This window comes from Petromyzon marinus, chromosome 15 (assembly GCF_048934315.1).
Source record: "Petromyzon marinus isolate PM22_M1 ecotype Great Lakes invasive population chromosome 15, UKy_Petmar_22M1.pri1.0, whole genome shotgun sequence".
Lineage (NCBI taxonomy): Eukaryota > Metazoa > Chordata > Hyperoartia > Petromyzontiformes > Petromyzontidae > Petromyzon > Petromyzon marinus.
This window is the reverse complement of record NC_133681.1, coordinates 16,035,692-16,059,239: the sequence shown is the minus strand read 5'-3', so window position 1 is coordinate 16,059,239 and position 23,548 is coordinate 16,035,692. Positions and strand designations below refer to the sequence as shown.

General features: G+C 50.4%; 2 protein-coding genes across 3 annotated transcripts in view; both read left to right on the top strand.

The window, feature by feature from the left end:
- LOC116942727 (uncharacterized) overlaps positions 1 to 5,567 on the top strand; it is a 47,265-nt gene extending 41,698 nt beyond the window's left edge. For both annotated transcript variants that reach the window (XM_032955014.2, XM_032955013.2), the window contains exons 15-16: positions 209 to 3,205; positions 3,641 to 5,567. In XM_032955014.2, the coding sequence (XP_032810905.1) occupies positions 209 to 3,205; positions 3,641 to 4,474 (3,831 nt within the window). In that variant the 3' untranslated portion in view covers positions 4,475 to 5,567. The remainder of the gene's footprint in view (positions 1 to 208; positions 3,206 to 3,640) is intronic.
- A 15,727-nt stretch (positions 5,568 to 21,294) lies between these two features.
- Positions 21,295 to 23,548, top strand: part of LOC116942726 (microtubule-actin cross-linking factor 1-like) — a 37,257-nt gene continuing 35,003 nt past the window's right edge. The window contains exons 1-2 of the mRNA XM_076067330.1: positions 21,295 to 21,864; positions 22,444 to 22,549. Coding sequence (XP_075923445.1) covers positions 21,716 to 21,864; positions 22,444 to 22,549 — 255 coding nt within the window. The 5' untranslated portion in view covers positions 21,295 to 21,715. The remainder of the gene's footprint in view (positions 21,865 to 22,443; positions 22,550 to 23,548) is intronic.

The following is a 23,548-nucleotide window of genomic DNA, read 5'->3' as shown; positions in this document are numbered from 1 at the left end:
TGAGTGTCCACGTGTGCACGGTGGTGACTTCTCACAGCATGTGCCAGAGCAGCGCAGCCTCCGTGTCCGCATGCACCTGCCTCCACAGCCTCCGCAAGTCATTCAGCATCTGCAGCCTGCCAGCGTGCGCCAATTGTAGGTCCATTACTTGTGATTGGAAAATTGTATTGGTGAAAACTAATTATATAATTGTTGTATTTTTACGCAGGAAACTCGGTATGGAGTCACCAAATGGGCAAGAGCAATACCAACTCAAGTCCTTGAAGATGAACAAGAATTATCGTCCAAAGATGATCCTGAAAGCTCTACACCTGGCCATGCTTTTAATACCAAATTCATACCCCATGAAAACAATGTGGACACTGGAAGTTTTAAAAAGCAAGATGACATTCATACAGTGGTGAATCATCATCAGATTGCTGACAACAATCTTGAAGAGGCTGATGCAAATAGTGAAACATCCGATTTAGTTATTAAGCAACGGAGCCATGCTTTTCATTGTGGTGACATCTCACAACCGAGCCAAGGTGAGCAGTTAACAGAAACAACTCAGGAAGAGAATATCTACGTTCCGGCCTTTGAGGAACGTAGATACGAACTACAGGTAGAACAATCTTGCTCAAGCCAGACTGTGGAGGAGAGCACTCTTGAAAATAATTCAGAAGAACATGATTCAGAAGCGTCAACTTTGGATGGTCTTATCTCAAAGGTAACTGTGCACGAGGATATTGAGAAGCCAGGTTCAGGGGGTGATATTTCCTTAACATTGGTTGCGGAAGATATCATCTCAAAGTCAAGCTTGGAGGAAGATATTCCGGTAACAAGGGATGAAGAGCCCATCTCAATGTCAGCGCTAAATGCCAGCGTTTGTAATTCAACTGTGGAGTTTAGCATAGAGGATATATCAAAATTGGATCTTGAAGAAGATGTTTCAAATGCAGTGGAAGTAGAAACAAACTTGGATGTAAGTGAAACTGTTACTGCAATATCAATTGAAGACAACACCTCAATACCAACATTTGAAGGAGTCAACCCAACATTAACTGGAAATGAGAGTATTTTAAAACCTATCCAAAGTATTGAAGACAATTTCGAGGAACCAACAACCTCTTCTGATTATGGATTAAATCCCAATGAAGAAGATAGCAGTGATGAATCCCCTCTGGACGATAGCATCTCAGCATCAACTACGGATGGAAATATTACAAAAACACCAGTCGATGAAGTAATTTCACTTGCTGACCAGGGTGAAATTCTGTCAGAATCAAGCTTAACGCCAGAAGCAAATACCTGTGAACCAAGCGTAACTGTGGAAGAGAATGTCACAAACATCTTGTTTGAAGAAAGATTATCGAGACGAACAGAGGAAGAAATTATCTCATTGTCAAACCAAGATGTAGAAAACAACAGCACAATACCAACTACTGAGGGTGACATCGTTAAATCGACACTAAATAGTACCGATTTTGATGCAAGCGTGGATGACAACACCTCAGATTCATCCTCGGAAGACACCTCAAACCAATTTGTGAAGGGCGGTTCAACACCAACTGTGGAAGGGAATTTCTCAAACACAAGTCCAGAAGGTGACATCTCGAACCCATTTCTTGAGGAGGGCGCCTCAAGCCAATACGTGGAGGAATATATATGGAAACCCACCGTGGGTTCAGAAACATCCGACTGTGAAATGTCTGTCGCAAGAAGCGGTCCAAATGAAATGGTGATTCCTGGTCAAGTGGCTGAGGGGGTCAATGTTACCTATGCTCGTGCAGTTAATGGGTCTGATATGTTGGGAGAGGAACTTTCCGTTCAAAGAATTCCTGAAGCCAAGTTAGACGTTGACCTGAATGAAAATGGCGTTGGCAGTCATAATGAATCGGATGACATTGACGCAGACATCATCGGTGAAACAAATATTCAGGAGCGTCCTTCCCAGGAAAGAGATGTCGAGGTTGTAGTTGACAGTGTGGAGACAGAGAGATACTACTTCAGCAAATCACTGTCGCAGGGTGGCGAAAACCAGGAAAATGCATTTAATAACAGGGAGCTGAATGCATTTGAAATAAAAATGGACATCATGAACAATGCACAGACATCTACCGATGTAGATTCTTCCACTGACTCTCATGACCTCCATGAAGCAATCCCTGAGCAACGGATATCAGTAACAGAAAACAAACTATTCTTGGAGGAAACCGCCTACGATCCTGGCCAAAGTCTACGATACGTTGAACGCCCGAGAATGTATGTGAGGTCAGGTCAGGGTGAACATTACGGCATGGCAACCGACGTTGATTTTTCAGGGCTGAAATACAGGGACGAGTACTATGGGGGGTTTGGTGTGACTGGGGTTGCTCGGCAAATACTGCAAGAGCCATCTGTTGCTGCGGATATCAATAAAAGGCAAGCGGTAGTTGAACATGATTGGGTTCAGAGCTCGAGTGAAGCAAGCGAGGAAATGAAAGACGCGGAAGTGACATTGGCCAGCGATAATCTTGTCCCACTGTCGCGCAACAGTTGCCGACTCCCTCATGTGTTCACCACGGCGGGGCTACATCAGCTGCATCCCGCGACAGAGAGCCAACCCAGTAAGGTGATATTATTTAATAATTCCAAAATGGCATCCAAGGGATTATACTTCCCTCAGCTGCCTTCTGCAAGAATGAATCATGGCTCCGTTGGTGAATATGATAAAAACTACAGGGCGGAGAAAACAAAGAAGGGAGCAGAGGCCATTGGGCAAGACGGAAGTTATTTTACGGATAGGCCCACGAAAAATACTTTGGTTCATCAAAGCAGGAAAAAAACCAGCATGTTTCAAGGGGACAGCTCACTCGACGATAAGATTAAGTGCATGAAGAGCGAGCTGGAGCTACTGTTGCAGACCGTCAGTGAAACCAGTTCCGCTCGCCTGCAAATACCACCGGCAAATGAGCGAATATACAGAGATGAGTATGACCCTTGTTTTCTAAATTCAGCTGCATCCGGTCATTCATCAACATTTACTCCTGGAGTGGGACTCAACAGCACGATGGATGTCAACACCAGTTATGCGATCCCTCCCGTGCAGGCTGCGTCACTTGAAGATCACTCTGCCAGGCACCGGGACAATGAATGCAGCACGTGGGATTGTCACGCTCCTGCATTCTCGACAACGTCCACAGGCACGCTTGAAAGGACATCTCGCGAAACAAAACCACAGGAGGTAGCGTATTTATTAATTTACTACTCACGTATTGTTCTGCTGTGTTGTGTTTTAGGGCAATTTCTGTGTGCACATTGGCCGACAGCAGCTTCACACATTGGTAATGCTTTAGAAGTGTGCAAGATCTTATTAGCAAATACTTGTGCACATACTGCAGTTATGTTTTTGGTGTATTTCCGTGTGTGAATGTGTGCAGAGAATAGTGGCAGAGTGTTGAGTTCCTGGCCATGGAAGCATTAATCGCAATTATATCTGAGCAGTCCTGGGTCTCCCCAAGGTCAACTCAGACTTAAATGAGGGAGACAAAGGTGGCCAGGCACGGTGCTGGCTACAACGCCCTATCGTGTGCCATGCCACTTAAACAGGTTCTCCAACGGGTGCTCTTCGTATGTGCAGCATTGAATACCTGCGGGGGTATCTCTCTCCTCTTTTCAGGTCACTCTGCAAGGCCTGCGTGCGCCAGTGACGCTCAATGAGCTGATCTCGTCGAAGGTGATCGATCACAAAACGGCGACGCAAATCAAGAGCGGGGCCGTGACAGTCCAGGAGGCCTCGAGGCGGCTGGCGCCGTACCTGCAGGGCAACAAGGTCATCGGCGGCCTCTACATCGAGTCGGTCAGGGAGAGGGTGTCCATCTACAATGCCATCCGGCGGCAGATCATCCGGCCCGGTTCGGGCCTCCAGCTGCTCGAAGCTCAGGCCGCCACGGGCTTCATCATCGAGCCCGAGACGCGGCGCAAGCTGAGCGTGGACGAGGCGATGCGCCACGGGGTCATTGGCCCGGAGTTCTACGAGAAGCTGCTGTCGGCCGAGCAGGCTGTCACGGGCTACAAGGACCCAATCACCGGAGAGCGCCTCTCGCTCTTCCAGGCCATGCAGCGCGGGATGATCGTGAGGGTGCACGGCCTGCGCCTGCTGGAGGCGCAGGTGGCCACCGGTGGAATCATCGACCCCACGTTCAGCCACCGCCTGCCGCTCGAGGTGGCGTACGCCAGGGGCCTCATCGACAGGGGCATCACGTGCACCCTGGCCGACCTGAGCGACGACAACAAGGGCTTCTTTGACCCCAACACCGACGAGAACCTCACGTACACGCAGCTGCAGCACCGCTGCGTCCCGGACCCCGCGGGCGATCTCCTGCTGCTGCCCCTCATCCCGAAATCGGGCAGCAGGGCAGAGCCGGCGGACCTGCAGTTCGCTCACGGGAGGGTGAAGATATACCGGGACGTCAACAGTTTGTATCGCAAGATCGTGTCTTCGGTGCCGTAGCGAGGGTGGGAGCTGGCGGTGCCCGTGTGTTTAAAACCCAATTGTTGGATACGAAGCAAGCGGTGGCAGCGTCTCATTGTTGCTGCAGCAGCTTTGGGGGGGGGGGGGTAGATGAACAACGACTGGACATCTGTGAAAAAGAGCTTCATGGCTCATCGGATTCCTCCAGTATAAATAAATATGATTCTGAGATGGCACCTTGCGCCAGCTGCAAACGTGTCTAGATGTGGCTCTGGATACATATGAAAACAGAGCGAGAGAGAAATGTATTAGAATTTTTCATTAAAGCATTTTTTTGTGATTTTTGGTTGCAGCATCAATGGGCACGTAAGCCACAAAGCATTCGTTAATTTTATAGAATGTTTTTAAACGTTCATTATTTACTTATTCTAAGAGGAAAGGGCTCCTCCTGGCTGCCACGTATAAACTAGAACTTGCATAGAATGTGGACTTTTTAAGCCATTATAAATACACACGTTCTATGTTTAACCCAATTTTAAAGGTTTACTTATTTGTTGTAAATATTTAAAATAGTCTACCAATGTCTAATCATTAATTATTTTAAGGCTATGTTTGAGCGAACTTGCTTGTATTAGGCACCGCAGGTGCCTACAGCGATTTCCATAAATAATGAGAAAGTATAACATTATACAACTTATAGTTTCCCTCTAGATTTTGGATTTGCGAGTTCGTTATGGTTGGACTTTGATGCTATTTTTCTTGACCTATAGCTCGGTTGTATACCCATAAAACCAGCAGTGGCGGTACAATCGATGAATAAGTCACCTTTTGCAACAACAAGACCTTCGGAACCAGCCTGCTAATGTTGTCCTCCTTGACACTGTTATATTTGCCAAAGAGTCATTTATAAGTCACGTCTGTATTAACACAACTTTTCCTTAATTCTTTGCATGTACCAAAAAATATGTACAAGAGCACTTGACCTTTTAAATACTAAATTATACAAATATATAAACAAAAAAACATAATATGCATGTAAACCCAGCTGCATTTTTGGTGTTGCTTTTCTCTTTTCAGAAGGCATGTCTATGCTCATAGTTACTAATAAAGATACTCCTCTATAAAATTGGAATCTGGTGTCCATGGTTTATATGTTCCGTGCCATGTCTTTTTTCGTATCATACAATTCGTTATACTACCTGTAATAATCATTGCAATACTGCTTGTGCCACCCGTAATAATACAGTTGTGCAATTACAACGTATATAAATACTTTCGCCAACAGATCTTGAGGATTACACATATGGACTCAGTTTATTTTTTTAACCTGGTGAGAACTTAAGAAACCAGAATAGTCTCATTTCTAAGAGTGACTTGGGACATGAATTTGCCATTAGGGGACGATAGTTGCTATGTATAATCCCAAGTACCTGGAATGTGTTACACAGATCTTGTGTTAAATTTATCTAGCATCAGGATTGTATTGTATAGAATTCCAAATGGACCATGATGATAGTATAGTACACAATCTATCTCTCGTTTCAAACGACATCAGGGGATCTTTAACCCCCACTGTTAGCACACTTACAACAATAACCAGTGCCACCACCCCGTCATAAAGTATGGTCATTGACTAGAGTGGTGAAGTATCGTCAAATATCATGACTGACTCAGTAAGAGGCCTTTGTCCCGAAGTGGATTCACAAAGGGGGTGCAACATTGGTGCACATTGCTGTACAGGGTGCTAAACAAATGTTAACACTTACATGGGACTATCGTTTTTTAATGGAAAAAGAATGGATAATACACTAACAACACATGCCTGGAATCTTCTCCAGGTGACCTCCAGAGCCCGGAGGCACATTTCTTGTGGTATTGTTGCAAATTCTCCTAAGTGCTAAAATTTATTTAAGCACCCTGTATTTTATTTCATGTGAGCCTATGCTTTAGCAAGGCTCGTTTCAATAGGTGGCACCAGAGTGCAAAGGCATTTCCACAATGCATTTGCTCGAACAAATTGGCACTGCGATTAAAGTTTAGGGTAATATAATCTTCTCTGTCACACCCAAATAAAAACAATTAAACGTTCAATCCTTTGCTAATTCACTCCTGGATGAAGGCCCTTCCATGTCAAGGAAGCAATGGACAGGGGGTCGAGAACCAAAACAAGAAGATATTTATTTTAGAATTCGGTAACCCCCCCTCTCCTCAAACTATCAAGAGCCGAAATGCACTGTGGGTGAATCCGAGACGGTGGTCACTTAATAAATGACGTCATGAAGCAGTCCTTAAAGAGCCGCAGGTTGCCCTTGGCCATGGAGGTTAATTTACCATACTTCACCACACTGGTCATGGCAGGTTGCTGTGATAGGTGGGAACATATTTGAAGTATGACATTACAACAATGGATTTGGGGGGGGAGGGTCAGGTTGGGCCGCTTCATACGTCACTCGCCACTGATTGTTAGCTCTGACTGGGAATTAAACTCAAGTCATTGGAGTCATTAATGCAGCGTGCTCACCAGTGTGCCACCTCTCCATCCCAACATTTATGTTTTTAAACACAGCATTTCAGCAGACCACATTTTCTAAATCAAAACACGTAAATTTAGGTTAAAGGATGGCTAATATAGATTCAAGGTTAGTTGACCATGACATTCCTTTGTTAATGCTTTAAAATTCCCACAATGGCCCTAATCTGTAAATTATACATTGGTGTGACTGTTTGAACTAAGCACTTACGATGATAAAGTTGACTTACATGTCCTGCTATGGTGAGTGACAATAAAATCCACATTTCATGTTAATGAACATTTGCAAACCTCACCATGCCCGATTCATTATTGATGTTTGGAACAGATTGCGACATGAGTAACATGCCAATCCCAGTCATACCTCCTTCCTCCACAGTCAAATATATATGCAGTTATGAAAAAATAAGAATAGAGTTTACCCTTTTTGGAAAATAAAACAGGTGTTAAGATCAGCTTAACACGTAGGCTTTCGCGACCAATATCATCCATAAGAGGTTTTTGGGTTAGATTGTGTAAATATGTCGTGAAAACAGTAACCCCCCCCCCCACCACATTGTGCAAGAGCGCAGAAGAGTGGTCAACACATCTGAGCCTCTATATCAGGAACGAAACAGTAAGACTTCTCTACAAATCTGGCTATCGCCTGATGAAGCTAGTTGTAATTACTGGCGAAACGCCGTGCTCAGTTTGTAAATGTCGTGGCTTGGCTCTCCAACACACCGGTGTGCTGTACTAGTGACGAATTGGCATATTCTGTTTACGTTACAAAACTTACTAGTTGGCTGTGTCGGGTGGTGGTGGGTTTTAACGACATATTTACGCGATCTAACCCAAAAACCTTTATTATTATAGGTGTTAAGATGTTAAAACACTAAATAGATACCTTTTGCAAGGAATAAAGTCTGCATTAACCACACGTACTTGTGGTGTACATGTAAACAAACACCCTCTGATAATATATTCATTGTCTTTGAAACGCATTTACCTACACCAGAGACACCCTTCTCTGTGTAAAGGAGAGCCAGGGTTCGTCTTTTATTGCTTCCCCCAGTCCATACTCGTCCCCAGCCTTCTGGATCCGGTTCCCGTCAATTATCCCTTTTTTTCCCACCCGTTCTCTCTTTTATCTCCTCACCTGCTCCTCCCCCTTCCACTGTCACCGTCCCACTCCCCCCTTCCTTTTGGTGGGAATCCTTCCCCTTGAATCCCTTACATCACCCCTACTCCCCATAGAAAAAAAAAGTCCTCGGTTCTGCCCATTGACCATTTTAGTCTCCCCATGAGCCCCCCCCCCCCGACTTACAGTGACGACAGGCCTTAACCCCCCCCCCCCCGCAACCATACAATTTAATATAACACAACAACATCAAATGAACGGTCTGCCCGGGTCTCCAGCCAGAGCCCCGTAACAGCCCGGACATCCACAGGCCGCAGATGGCCGTGGTGGCTCCCTTCACCAGAGACCCTCTCGTCACGGTCCCCGGTTCGGTGGCGCCGGTGTTGCCTTGTCCGGTGCTGCAGCCTCTCCAGCCCCTGCAACCCCCGGTCGTGCCGCCTCTCTGTCAGGCCTCACATGGGGTGCTGTAGGTGACAAGGGAACACAGGGCACCGAACCCCCTGCAGGTCGGCAAGTGGTGGCCAGCGACCTTGGCCCGGGTAGGGGTGATGATGATGGCGGTGACGATGACGGTGATGATGGCGGTGATGGAGGTGGAGAGACATATGGCTTAAGGCGGGTGGGGTGCAAAAACCATTGTCGCTTACCCAGTTGGACCTGGACGCACTGAGGTCTGAGTGCTTTAACGACCTTGACCGGCCCTTTCTAGGGTCGGTGCAGTTTCGATGAGAGGCCGACCGGCACCTGAGCACAATGTAGCCATGTTTGGCCCCAATTTTAAAGGGCCTGACTGTCACTGTCCTCTCCCATATCCGTACATTGCTCCCTTGGCTGGTGGCTGATGCGGCCTCGGCTGCTTGGCAGGCCTCCCTTAAATAAATGAGGGAGGCCTTTAAGTGCCTTTGGCCACGCGTCGGCTCTCGCGGAAATGTCCGTCAGCTGCACCTCAATAGGCGGAACGGGATCTCATCCGTACATCAGGAAAAACGGCGAGAACCCCGTCGCTGCGTGCGGGGCCACCCTGTACGCCGCTAAGACTGACGGGATGTGGAGGTCCCAGTCGGAGTGGTTTTCGTCCACCACTTGGGAGAGCATGGCCGCTATGGTGCGGTTCAGCCGCTCCACCATCCCATCGGCCTGCGCATGATACGAAGATGTTCAGACCTTTTCAGTGCCCAGGATGGAGCAGACGTCTTTTAATAGTTGTGAGGAGAAATTCCTGCCTTGATCCGTGCGCAACCGCTCCGGTGCCTCCTTATCAAGAACATAGCCCCCCACAAAGGCATCGGTGATGGCAGGGGCGGAGCCAAGATTTTCAGCCCGGGGTAACATTCAACAAATTTTTATTTCAAGAATGATTAGAGAGTCAGGCAGTTGAACTAGACGCCATCGGTTGGCGACACACTCTGACAATGCAGTTGCACGGAGTCCGCCAGACCGGGTGTCGTACACTTATACGCAGATTGTTTCAGATTTTCGATTTTTTATTTTTTTTCGGGGGTGACAATTGTCTACCCTGTCACCCCCCTGGCTCCGCCCCTGGGTAATGGTCTGTGCCGTTTGGTCTGGGAGGGTCCATGCCATCGGCCACCTTGTGCAGTACTCGACTCCAACCAACAGGTATTCATTTCCCCGTGGCGTGACCGGCAGTGGTCCCAGGATGTCCAACGCAACCAGTTCGTTGACCCTGGTCACCGTGATGGGCTGTAGGGGCGCCTGGGTTACCCGGGGTGGTGGCTTCCGCCGCGCGCATTCGATGCAGGTAGCGACCCATCGGTGCAGGTCAGCAGTAATGCCTGGCTAGAAATACCGACCCTGTAATGTGGATAGTGTAGCAGCTGGCAGCAGTGCACGTCCATGACCAATTGTCGACACAGCGACTCCCGAACCACCAGGCATCGCTAATGTCCTGCCAGATCCAATTGCATGAGGAGGTCCTCCCATATGACGTACTCCTCCCCCCTGCCTCCGCTGAGGCGCGTAGCGCTCGCAGGGGGGCCTCCTCCTGCTGTAGACATCTCCAATCGTCCAAAGTTAGCCCCAGGTCGTGGTCGGTCAGCTGGACCTCACCCTGTGCGCCCTCTGCCGTGTGTACGGGAGCGATGACCGTTCCCTCCGGCCTTAACTTTTTTGCAGCGTGCCGTGCCTGTGGTGCATGCACAAGGGTTCTAGGGCGCCAGCCAGAACAATGCGTCCGCGTTGGCGTGTCTTGTCCCCTTGCGATGCACCACTTGGTACCTGTACTCTTGCAGGTGCTCTATGCACCTGGTCAGCTGGCCCAAAGGCTAGTCGATGCAGAGCAAATACTGCAAAGCCGCGTGGTCAGTGCGGACCGTAAATTTGCAACCATACAGGTAGGGTCGAAATTGCTGCACGAAGTGGACGACCGCCAAGAGCACCCTACATGTGACGCAGTAGCGCTGCTCCGCTGATGACAGCACGCGACTACCATAGGCGATAACCACCTTCCGACCCTGCTGGATTTGTGACAAGACACTGCTGATGCCCACATCACTGGCGTCCGTGTCCAGGATAAAGGGGAGGCCAAAATCCGGAAAAGCCAATGGTGGTGCATCTGTCAGATGCGAGTGCAGCTGCTGGAATGCCTCCTCCAGAGGTCCCCAATAAAACCTCTGGTTCTTCACCGTCAACACGTGCAAGGGCTTTGCAATGGTTGCGAATTTGGATACGAACCAGCGGTAGTAGGACACGAAGCCCACAAACCTGCGTACCTCTGGAACCGTTGTGGGAATAGCCCAGGCCCTCATGCAGGCCGTCTTTTCTGGGTCTTTAGCCACTCCAGACTCACTGACAACGTGGCCCAAGTAGCATACCGATGACTGCATAAGGTGGCACTTCGACGGCTCGAGCTTCAAGTTCACGTTCCGGAACCGCAGGAATACCTGACGCAATCGGCAAATGTGTTAATCGAATGATCGGCTCAAGACAATGACGTCGTCCAGGTATATTAGGCACGTATCCCATTGGAGGCCTGCAAAGGCCAACTCCATTAAGCGTTGGAATGTCGCCGGTGCAGTTTGGAGGCCCATATGCAGGCAGTTGAACGCGAGCAGGCCCTGCGGTGTCCGGAATGCTGTTTTAGCCCGGGAGTCCGCGTCTAGTGGGACCTGCCAGAATCCGGACAATAAATCCAGTGTACTGAAAATGTTTGCTCCTGCCAGTGCATCAAGTGAGTCGTCGATACGTGATAGGGGATATGCGTCGGCAAGCGTGACGGCATTGAAGCGTCGGAAGTCCACGCAGAATCTCAGTGACCCATCTGACTTCTTGACTAGGACCACCGGTGCCATCCAGGGACTCGAGGATGGGGAAATGATGTCAGCCTGCAGCATCTCCTGTACCGCTTGTTGAATGTGCCCTTTTTTCATTGGGCTCATTCTATATGTGTTTTGGCACAGGGGTGTTAATGTGGTGCTGCAACAGATGTGTGCGTCCTAGGTCGAACGGTCCCCAGCTGCAGATGTCAGAGAACTCCTGCAATAATGAGTGCAGCTGGTGCTTCTGTTTGGGCGGCAAATCCAGCTCAAGCCCCGCCAGCTGGTCCATCCACGAGTCATTCCCTCTGTCCTCGGACTGGCTGATGCTTCGCACAAGCTCTGGCCCAGTCCCGGGGGCTCCTAGTGACAAGGGACTAACGTGGGCCAGAACCGTTCCCGCCTGCACCATCGCTGCTCTGTTCGAGGTGTTCAGCACTTGAATGAACAGATGCTGGTTCCCCTGGACAATAGTTTCGGCCCCCACCAGTGCATGGTGATCCGTGGCGGCTGACGCCAGAGACACCAGGATAAGTGAGTCTGGCCGGGCTGTCACGAGGGAGGATCGATATCGCAGCGGTATCAGCATCTGGGCTGCCGGGGCAATGGAGACAGACTCAATGACCAGAGCCTGCACATCGGGTACCCCCCGGCCGGCCCCCTCCGCCTTTAGGAAATGGAGATGTGTTCCCTGGACTTCCACCCGCCCATTGGCCAGATCGATTTTCATAGGCATTCGCCTCAGAAAGTCCGTCCCCAACAGGCAGGGTACGGGCAGCGTTGCGGAGACACGGATGGGTCCTGCTACCGAAAGCTGCCCAATCTGTATCAACCTGGCCCAGGAAAACCAAAGGCCGGTTTTTATCCGGCAGTATCGTGTGTATGGTGCTCGAGATGATCGTGGCCGATGTCCCCGTGTCAACCAAGATGCGTGCCGACACTCCCGCGATTGCACCGACCAGAACAGAGGTTCCCGACGTGGCCGCTACCACCCGCCTTGCCAGCCTCCTCCATTGTGTGGCTGAGTCCGGCCACGGACCAGGCAGCGGCTCACTATCATGCGGTGTATGGCGAGGTGGCGAGGTGACGAGGGATGGATGTGAACGGGCCGAAGATAGTGTTCCCTCCTTTGGGGTGTGTCGCAGGAGGGTGAATGCGCCCTTGTTACGTGGGGTGGGCTCCCCACTGGGGTGCGGGCTGGGCTCCCCATGTGGTGTGAAGTGCCCCCCCTTTGTGACATGGGATAGGCCCCCATGTGGTGTGACGCAGCCCCCCATTGTAGTGGCGGGGGGGGGGATTGGGAGGTGGGCTTTCCCGTGAGCCCTCCCCCTCCCCTTCCTTTGTCGTGGGGGCGTGGGGCCCCTTTATGATGTGGCCCTCCCGGTCCTGTCTCGCTCCGCCGCATTGCGAGGGTGAGGCGGTGCGCGAGACTGCTCTATGGCGCACCGGCGATTGAAAGTGCTGCCTCAGCCCCGGGGTCATTGCCCCTCACAACTCGCCGGCTTTGCAGGTAAATAGCGATGTCATCCCGCGCGGCGATGTCACTCCCGGCCGTGACGTCACCCCCGACCGCGACGCCATCCCCGGCCACAACGTCACTTCCTGCTGAGAGGCCACTTACAGCCTTGACGTCACCCCTGATCGCGACGCCACTTCCGACCATGACGCCACTTCCGTCTTTGACGTCACGTCCGCCCGTGACTCGATTCCCGTCCCAGTCCCCGTCGCGGTCCCCGGCCCCGTCGCAGTCCCCGGCCCCGTCGCGGTCCCCGGCCCCAGCCCTGTCGCGGTCCCCAGCGCTGTCGCAATCCCCGGCCCCGTCGCGGTCCCAGGCCCCGTCGCGGTCCCCGGCCCCGGCCCTGTCACAGTCCCCGGCTCTGTCGCGGTCCCCGGCCCCGTTGCGGTGCCCGGCCCCGTCGCGGTCCCCAGCCCCGTCGCAGTCCCCGGCCCCGTTGCAATCCCCGGCCCCGTCGCGATCCCCGGCCCCGTTGCAGTCCCCGGCCCCGTCGCAGTCCCCGGCCCCATCACAGTCCCTGGCCCCGTTGCAATCCCCGGCCCCGTCGCGATCCCCGGCCCCGTCGCGATCCCCGGCCCCGTCGTAATCCCCGTCCCCCGACCAGGACAGTGGAGCCCGGATGGGACGGCGTCACTCGCCTGGTTCCTGTTGGCGTTCAGCCCCGGCGGGTTCCAGGTGGAGTTGGCTGTCTCCGGCTCCGTGCGGCACCCCCTCGCCACATGCCCCTCTCGACCACAATGGTAGAGGTGGCTGCTCCGCCAGCCCCCGGATCGCTACTTAGACCTCCCACAGCGATGACTCAGGCTCAGACGCTGGAGGTCCGTTCCCAGCTGCCATGTAGGCAGCCTGCGGTGACGGTGCATGTTCGGAAATTGGCGTCGCTGGTCCCGGTAGTGCCACAGTAAAGGCCTGGCTGCTCCCCCACGCCAGCCACCTGGCCCACGGGTAGTGCCCGGCTCATGACCTGTTCATGGGCTTGTTAGGATCCGGGCAGCCCACAGCGAGGTACGTTCCTCCGGCGTCACCACCAGCATTACAACGTCGGCGCGGCAAGCATAGCATTGAGGTGCTCGACCACGAGGTTCTCGAGCGCCTCGTCAGCCAGGCGAGAGAAAGCCCTCCTCACCAACACGAGCAGCGCACCCCTGAAGGCTAAAGGGGACTCTCTTATCCCCCGCTGGTGGTCCTGGAACCGTCTAAAGGCGCCCTCAGCTGGGCAGTAGATCTCCCCCAAAGCCTCGTAGGCCGCCTGTAGCGTGGTCTTGCTGCGTGAGGGAAGGGAAGTGTAAGAGGTGAGCGTATCCTCATCTAGAACGGATGGCAACGCTTGTAGTGCCTCTTTGTCCGACCATTCGAGAGCGTGGAAGGCAGCCTCAAATCGGCGGACGAACGCCTCCCAATCACCTCCCTCGGCCACGAATTTCTCGACAGGCCCCAGCCGGCGCCCCCGTCCTGCCACTTGGCAGCTTTGGCGGGAGCGGCGGCGGCGGCGGCTGGCGTGACAAAGGCTGGTTGCGGCTCATGCCCGACTGGCTGGTCGGCCTCCGGGTCCCGTGGCACCTCCTCTCGTAGTACGAGTGCGAGAGGGGGTCCCGGTGCTGGCGGACCCCCCATAAGGAGCCGACGCAGTAGCTCCTGGAGTGCCCTCTCCACGCGGGCCATGCGGTCCTCCATGGGGTCCTCCGTGAGGTCTGGGCCCCCTGCTACTGCTGCTGGTAGCAGGCCTCCTTGTTGCCCTGGACGTGGATGATCCCCGGCCCCTGCTTCCCTTCTGTTGACTCTCTTACGCGAAGGTTCTTCCTTGTAGCCATTGTCGATCCCAATCCGCTGCCTCCAGATGTAAAGGATAGCCGACACAAAATTGCAGGGGGTTCGTCTTTTTGGTGCTTCCCCCAGTCCACACTCGTGCCCAGCCTTCTCGATCTGGTTCCCCCCAAATTCTCCCTCTTTTTCCCGCCCGTTCTCTCTTTTATCTCCTCACCTGCTCCTCCCCCTTCGATTGCCACCATCCCACTCCCCCTTCCTTTTGGTGGGAATCCTTCCCCTGACATCGATTACATCTGTGGCCTAGTCTCACCGGTGCAAGACCAGAGAACGCCAAATGCCGAACAGTACAAAGACAATGCACTATCAAACAATATATTTGCTTGGGATGAGCAGCCATATCATGGAACCTTTTTTGCAAGTATCAAAATATGAAAAGTAAGAATAGGTTTTACCCTTTCTGGAGAGAGATCCACAACACCTAACACGTGTGTCAGGTGGAGGAGGGTGCACAGCACACATCAGTATTCTCCTCGCACACATTTGACCCAACAATAAATTATGGTTCGTAACGTTGGTCGCGAAAGCCTCTGCGTAAAACCTCACCTATCATTGCTTTGGATTTCGCACTGCTCATTGTGTATACAAATTGCCATCATTGATCATCAGCTTTGTTAAATCCACTGCTGGATGAAGGCCTACCTCAAGCGATTGGCATTTCTTTCCCTCCTGCATTGCACAGCTGTCAACCCATACGGTTTAACCCGTATTCTTGTACAGGGAGAGTGAGTTTTCAGGTCCAATGCGGCATACAGCCGTTTCAATACGGCCAAAAACAAATGTTCTATTTGTGTTTCTCCCTTGTGGTGGGACTTTGCAGGATGAGCGTGGAGATTTATAAGCGCACGGGGTGACCAATTAGGTCTGAATTGGTCTGTAATAAGGTAGACGCTGATTAGGGGTTGAAAGGCATGTGCAATGTGACAAGGCACCTCGCAGCTTCAAAATGAATTCATCACTCCATCTCTAAGCACGTGAAAACAATTAGCTGCCAATTGAAAGAACACTCCAATATTTTAATCCTTACGTCATCGCTGTATCATGAGCATCAAGTGCTCAGCGTTTTACAAAAAAAATCCTGAATAACCTTTTCACAAATGCTACTTATTGTATTGTATATGTACACGCACAGCCTTTTGTCAATCAACTGCTGGCTGAGTTGCCGGGCTGCATCGTGCCGGTCGTGGCGGTTATGTGACCATACTTCACATTGCTGGTCAGTGTGGGTTGGTGAAGGAGCTTAGAGGGGAAAGCACAACGGTTCAGTGCATGTATGTTTGATGAACTTCTTTCGCACCGTACGTGGCCAAGCATGCTAACCAGAGCAACGGACTTTGCAGCACTGCCCTCTGCTGCTCACCACGTAGCCCTGCATGGCGGTCACACATCCATGCACTTGCCAGGGTCAGGCCTGCTTAACTTAGATTTAATGAATTATAGGGGGTTGTTTTGACCATACTTCAACCGCGCTGGTCAGTACGGATCAGTGAATAAATGCCTTTCCGAGGAGCCGTTTGGATATCGTTCACCACTGACGATAACCGTGACCGGGAATCAAGGTGGCTGGGTTTGAGGCGTTTTATACGTTTGAACAAATGCACCGATAATCGTCCATTACGAGCACGTTGCGCAAATGGCTTCCTAAAATGGTCGTGCTTTTGGTGGTAGAATGCAGCCTACACCACTCCCCCATCTCCCTGCCACCTAATGGTTTACGGTGACATAAGCGTCACCAAGGTAAAAAAAAAGGTGTGGTGACTGGAAAACCACAGACCCAGCCCTGCTTAGGCTGGCCCGGCCCACCCACCCACTCCTCACAACCACCCACCTATCCGCCCTTCCCATCCAACCATCCATCCCTCCCTTGGTGAGACAGGGCCCACCACAGCAGGGCAGGGACGCACTTTCCTTTGCCCTGGGAGTGGCCCTACCTCACCGCTCTGGAATGCTTTTATGTGGATAACAAAAAAAACCCCTCCGAGTTGAACTTAAAGACTCGATGCAGTTTTACCATTTGCAACGACGTTTACATTCAAGATGTTTTTTTTTAAGTCACGCTGTTGTGTTTTGCTATGTATTGCCAATTTGGTCATAGTTGCCATAAGTTTACAAGAACTCACAGTACCTCATTGTTTCACTCTTAACGCTGTTTAAAGTTTTAATCCTGTCTAGAAATACAATTAAAATATATAGATATACAACGAAAGTATTTCACTCAGTCACGGTTCATTCTTTCAGCTCTGTTATCTGTTTTATATGGGGGGGGGGGGGGGAAGATACATCTTGGCACGCGAGGCAAACAATACATCGGAACAGACGAGAATGTGTAAAGTCTTGGAACAGTGAGCACAAAAGCAGCAGGGATGTTCCCGTGCGGGAGCGGGCGCTGTGATACCAAGAGGGACAAGACGTAAGCCGTGTTTTAATCAGCCGACATTTGTAGGGCTGTCCATGAGTTGCTGTAGAGGACAACACCGGACGTGAAAATCAGAGGTTTAAATACCCCCCGCGTCTACCCACCACCCGGCAGTATACATGGGAACACCGTGGTTAGTCGATCGGCAGTTCGCGTGTGGTGGGGTAAACTGTGGGTACTCCCCACCCATTCCAAGACATCTTGCCAAGCGTGTTGAACTTATTTTGCATCGTACGCAGCCAACGTGCTAATCGAAGGTGCGATCAATATAGGGGTTCTGTATATCTCCCTCTACTGGAGGGCCTTCCACGTTCAGTGAACAAGCAATTGCAGCGCTGCAATTTTACCTTTGACGTAAAAAAAAAGCTTTGCTTCAAACGACTCTATTATTAGACTGTCGGGACGACTGTGAATGACAAGAGACCTTTACATTAACATACCATCATCGCCCACGTTGTATCACTATCACTAGATTGATAAACTCATTTCTTTAGAACTGATTTTTGTGTTTTAGTTTGTTGTCCTTTCCCCCTCTACGTACGGTGGTAAAGAAGTTCAACGTAGATCCGTGCACCCCCCACGGAACCACGATGCCACAATCCGTCTCGCTCGTGCGCGTGAGCTACTTACTACGGCCTATCTCTCCATCTCTGCTTGCGTGCGTTCACTCCTTTTGCTGCCATTCCATCGCTAGTCTCGTAAATGAGCCATTGTCTCACCTAATAACGACATCTTGTCTTACTTGCGTCTTTCTAAAAAAAAAATGTGTTCAATTTGCGTTTGTTGCATGTGTGTATGTTGAACTTCTTTTGCACCGCACGTAGCCAACCGCGCCAATCGGAAGTGCGGGGGGAGGACAACAAACTAAACGCAAAAAGCAGTTCTAAATTAATTAGTTTTCGATGTAAATTAAAAGTGGATAAGCTCCCAGTAGCTTCCGGAAGGAAGAGCGTTCCAGACGAACGCAGAAAGCGCGCGATGCAGTCACCGTATTTGTTCGATGGCCAGCCAAAAGGTTGCTGAGAATATGATCACGCGTTCCTCTCTCTTAGTGGAATTTCCAGCATGATCTCCCTACACTTCTTGGTGTACTTTTCATCTTTTCTTTAATGTGCTTTGCAATTGTCCCAGTGTCTCATCCATGTGACGCGGTAGGTAAAATATGCTTTTGGATAACACATTTAATTTGCTAAAGACACGCGTTCTTGCTCAAGCTCAACTCGATTTCATGGATTCACCAGTTTGTTGAATTAACTGTCAGACTTTCTAATAAATGCTGTCTCAGAATTCTCACCAATCTTGAAATAGTTAATAATAACAATTTGTTGTGGTAGTATAAAGTATTTACGACACGGGTATATTGGTGGTATATTGGCAATATAGGCAGAAACAGTAATATACGTGAGAGCATATTCAACATTGAAAGTGTAAAACCAGTAAGTTACCAAATATGTAAGCGTAAGGTGTCTTTTTTTAGGAGAGAGGCACACCTATCGTATGATGCATGATGGAGGTTAGAGGCAGACAAACCTCACAAGTTACATAGCCCAAGGGACACGACAGTAGACGTTCCTCCTTTTTTAACTCATGCTGTTACTAAAGTACACGATTCACGGGTCTCTTTTGCGAGGCTTTTTACCACTCTTGATGTGCAACAATTACGTAGTGAGTAGATACATTTAGCGTTGTAATAACATAAATGGACTGCGCCTATTGAAATGCGGCTTTAGTTGTTTTACAGAGGAATTCAGTGCGGAACATAACACGTGGTCGCTCGCGAACATCGCAAGTGAAGTCAGGTCAAGCACAATAAGCTGCGACGTCCTTCCTCATGCCTGATATGCTTCGTTTGAAAGCTTTCATCCTCCGTATTCCATGCCACGACCGTGTCAGCACACGATCTTGCACGCGTACCGCACGCAGCGAAAGATGGAGGTGAACATGACCGGTTTACATGTCTTCACGTTTAAAGAGGCAGCACTGTGGAAATGGATTTCGGTTTATTCCTCCGTGGTGGTCACAGAGACGTGAACGGAATAGATTTGGCAATGGGGCATCGCGGGATCAAGCACTGAAACGGCAAAAAAGTCGAATATTTGCACAATGTCGACAGATGGCGCTGCAAAAAACATAGCATAAACTTAAAGCAGATAACGAATGCTTCTTGCAACGAATAACCCCATTTCAAATCGACAGTAGAAATTTTCATTTTTTACCAGGTAATTCCCACTTATCTATATTGCTATTTTTTCAGAGGCGACCTCGCCACAACTGATAGCTTAACGAAGTGGCTTATCACATGGAAACTAAAAGCAGCCAAATATTCTAAGAGTATGTTTCTAAATGTGTAGGAATCCACGCAACCACGTTGGTGGGGGGGTGGGGGGGGAGAGACACAAACTCCAAATATACAACAGGGTTCAGGGTCGGAATTGTGGTCAAACTCACGACCTCCTGTATACCAGGCGATGGAGTTAACTTGTCTTCCTAATATCGGAAGGAAGAGCGTTCCAGATCGCCGCAGAAGCGCATCTCAAAGCGAAAGAGTGGCGTCAGCAAAGCAATTGCAAGGGTGCAAATGTGTCTATCACCTTTACAATGAAGAAAGATCAACTTTGGCCAGCTTGCACAGACTGGATGGGGTGGTAAGCAGACCAAACTACCGTGCGAATGTATAGAAAGCAGTGTATGTGTAACTGATGATAGCATATTAATATTTTACAGCTCTTTGTAAATCCACTGCCGGATTTAGTTGTGATCACGCCATGGTTGGTGCTGGGTGGTGGAGGGGTTTCCGAGGCTGTTTACAACATCACTCGCCACTGATGTTAGCCGTGGCCAGGAATATCGTCAAGTTCAAAGCATAGTGCTCTCACCACGATGCCACGTCACCGTCCCATAGTTGTTGCGAAGTCCAGGCCCAGCGTCCTCAAAAACACTCGTTTGTTATCACTGGCATTCTTTGCACAAGCATCAAAAAGACAAAGATTTACCGTATAGCCTTAACAGACTGTAGGGGCAAGTGCTGTTAGCGAGCATCTGTGAAGGCCGGCACGGCACACGAGGGGGTGGGTGGCCAACACCACGCGCAGCCGCCTTTGTCTCCCTAGTGGCGATGTTGTACACACCGCATCAGGTACTCATTTCAGGCTGAGTCGACCTAGGGGAGGCTCAGGACCGGTTCAGATACTCGTCACTGGGTGTTGGCCGTGAGCGGGAATCGAACCGGGGTGGCCGTGAGCGGGAATCGAACCGGGGTGGCCAGGTTCGTAGCGCAGCGTAGCGCTCACCACTACACCACCGCTCCCCACTACAACATACACACGCATGTACTGTAGTTACATTGTCAATACAAAGAGTGTGAGCGTACTTGTTTAGGCAGAGGCTTTTAAGTGTTCTCATTTAGGAAAAGAAGGCTTATAACACTTTGACACAGCCCTTAATGTGTCCATCCACTGTTGAATGAAAGACTGCTCCACAATATGTAGGTCATGAGCTTTGTTTTGCCAAAGTTCACCACGTTTGTGAGTGCGGGTTGGTGAGAGACCCATGGTTTACGTGTTACACGCCACCGATTTTAGCCATGGTCAGGAATTCAACTCAGGTCGTCGGGTTGATCATAGAGTGCGCGGACCGCTGCGTTAACAAACTCCGCCACGATGTAATTGCCTTTGGTATGCGCCATCACCTAATTGCACGTAAGTACATGACTATGTGCAATTTACGGGGCTGTGTTTTTAAGGTCTCATTATGCCATTCGCAGAATATTATTCCATTGGCCCATGATCCGCGCCTCGCCCGAGGTGGCGAGAGGCGAGTGAACCATGACGTGAACACAAAGGAATCTGTGGTTGACTTGGCAGCAGCCAACACAAAATGTTGTTGGCAATTTTTTTTAGCACCGACAAAGTGAGCCTCAAACCTACACCAAACATCAATGTCCCTTTGCAGCCGCCACCTCTCGTATCGTGTACAGCCGCGATAAACATTTCCCACTGCAATTCAAAACATTGTTGAAAGTGGCTTCAAACAACGAGCCCGGTTCGCCGGCCGGCCGCCCTGTGTCTGTGTGTGGGGGGCGGTCAAGGCGGAGCGTGCAAGGAGAGAGAGAGACGGGTCGGGTGGGGGGGTGCCTCGAGGCGGCAGGAGAGAACTTGTCGGGACGGTTCGTGCCACCCATCACCCACCCACTCACCCGTCCGCCGTGGCGGGCGGGCGGAGGGAGGGAGGTGGCTTTGTGACCCACCACCAGTGGCTGGGGTGGAGTTTGACGCGTGAAAGGCTATGGCCGGTGGGTGTCAGGTTGTCTGCGAACTTTCAGGGGCCACCACCTCGCCCTACCCCTTCCCTGTGTCTCGGGCTTGACGACGCGAGCCTCTTCCTGCACCCGCAGCAGCAACAGCAGCAGCCCGACTCTGCCGTTTCTGTTGTTATTAATCACCACCATCATCATCACCACCACCGCAGATCATCAACGTTCGTGACGTCCCCAACCACCACCACCGCCGCCGCCCACCTCCCCTGTTAAGTCACCCGGCAGGCCCTACCGCTGCGATCCGTCCTGCTCGAGCAGAGTGTTTCTCTCGAACGACCGCCCTCATGCAACAGCACCCCGTGGAGATGGGGCTGCCGCCTCAAGGGAACCAATTCGGCGCCTACGACGGAGACTTCCCTCGCTACTCCGGCGGCGGCGGCGGCAGCTACCACTTGGCCAACTACAGCAGCAGCACGGACACCGCCAACGTCAGGTGTGGATGTTGACGGCTGGCGATGGTGTTCATGGCAGTTTTGAGTTGGATCAGTTGGCGGCAGTGGCTTTGTGATTTGTGTGTTTGTTGTTGTTGTTTTTTTTCGCAAGAAGCTTTCGCGGATTTGCATCGCGCCGAGAATCGTAGTGAGTGCGCGCGGCGCTGTGTTTTTTTGAGGTTGCGCTTAACGCGACGTTTAATTGTGCCGCTTGATATAATTAATTAGTTAAGAAGCCAAGGTATAACATATGCTCATCAAGAATAGTTTTGCTCATACATTATTCATATATGTTTATTTGAAACATTACACTTGTACAGTATCCGCGCAACCACTTTTAGTTCCTTCCTCAACTACCAAAACTTAAGTCAACACGCTGAGCACGAAGGAAGTTTGACACATTTAAAGCTGCTATATTTTTTCTGGAGAGCGTACTCCCCCCCCCCCCCCATACATCCAATCAGCACGGTTGGCTACGTACGGTGCGAAAGAAGTTCATGAAACATTTAGCGAGCCCTCTGCACGCGCGAATGTCAAAGTCGTAGCCGCGTAATGATGCGGTGGGGTCCATTTCTGCGCAGGTCCAAAGGAAGCCTCCCCAAGGGTTCCGGTCTCCCCGTCAACTTTCAAATGGAATTCTCCAAGTTTGAGGAGCTGCTGAAGAAGCTTGACACCAACCTGCAGGCTGTAAGCTCCCGCACGTGACGATTGGCATCTTTCAAGCCCGCACCTGCCCTTCCCTGTGCTAACGAATCACGTCGATGTTGTAGTAGTAGTCGTGCGTGCTGTGTACAGTGCCATCATAAATCAACACATTTGGAGGGGGGAAGGGGGGGCATGTGAACAGTACACATGGACGAATCGCGTCATGCAGCAGCATGGGCCTGTGGTCACGCTATGTATTTTCCCGATACGGATTAATGTGTTGATTTGTTTTTTTCATCTCTGTGATCATGCATACACCTTCATATGTATGACTGTTGGGCGTCATCACAACAGAGATAATCGTGAACGTGACCTTTACTAGAAGCCGGATTATCCCAAGAGCAAAAGTATCTGCATATGCTACGGGCCCCGCACTTGCAAGGGCCCCGCGCTAAATGCTTTCAATCTATCAACTCCGGTTCAGTGATTCTGCACTTGCTCTATTACTATAGTACTATACCGTCTTCAACTTTTATTAACGAAGGTTAGCGATTTGTATTATCTGGCTGTATAGCCAATGAAAAATTACAATGACTTTACTGTGCAAGTTAAAAATGTACGTGTTTTAATATTTATGTGTGTTTTTTTTATTTAGGGCCCTTTTATAAAATATGCTACAGGTCCCGCATTAGCTTCATCTGGCACTGACCTTTACCCTTTGGATAACGCGGATGTTAGCGTCTAATATTTCGTCCTTACATACCTGTCTTGACTTCCTGTCACAACCGTGTTGTATTTATTACGGGACCCAAGCTCCCATACACGAAGAGACAGTCTTCTAGGGCTCTCACCTGGTTTTGAATAAAGGAACTGTGTTTAGATTGTTGTCCTTCCCCGAGCACCTCCGATTAGCACCGTTGGCTACCTTCGGTGCGAAAGAAGTTCAACGTACATACGTACGTGATGCAGTACCTGTGGTTTTGCTGCCCTTTCATAGTACAGTACTTCCTCGCTCACATTGTGGGTGTGAAAACAAGGTCG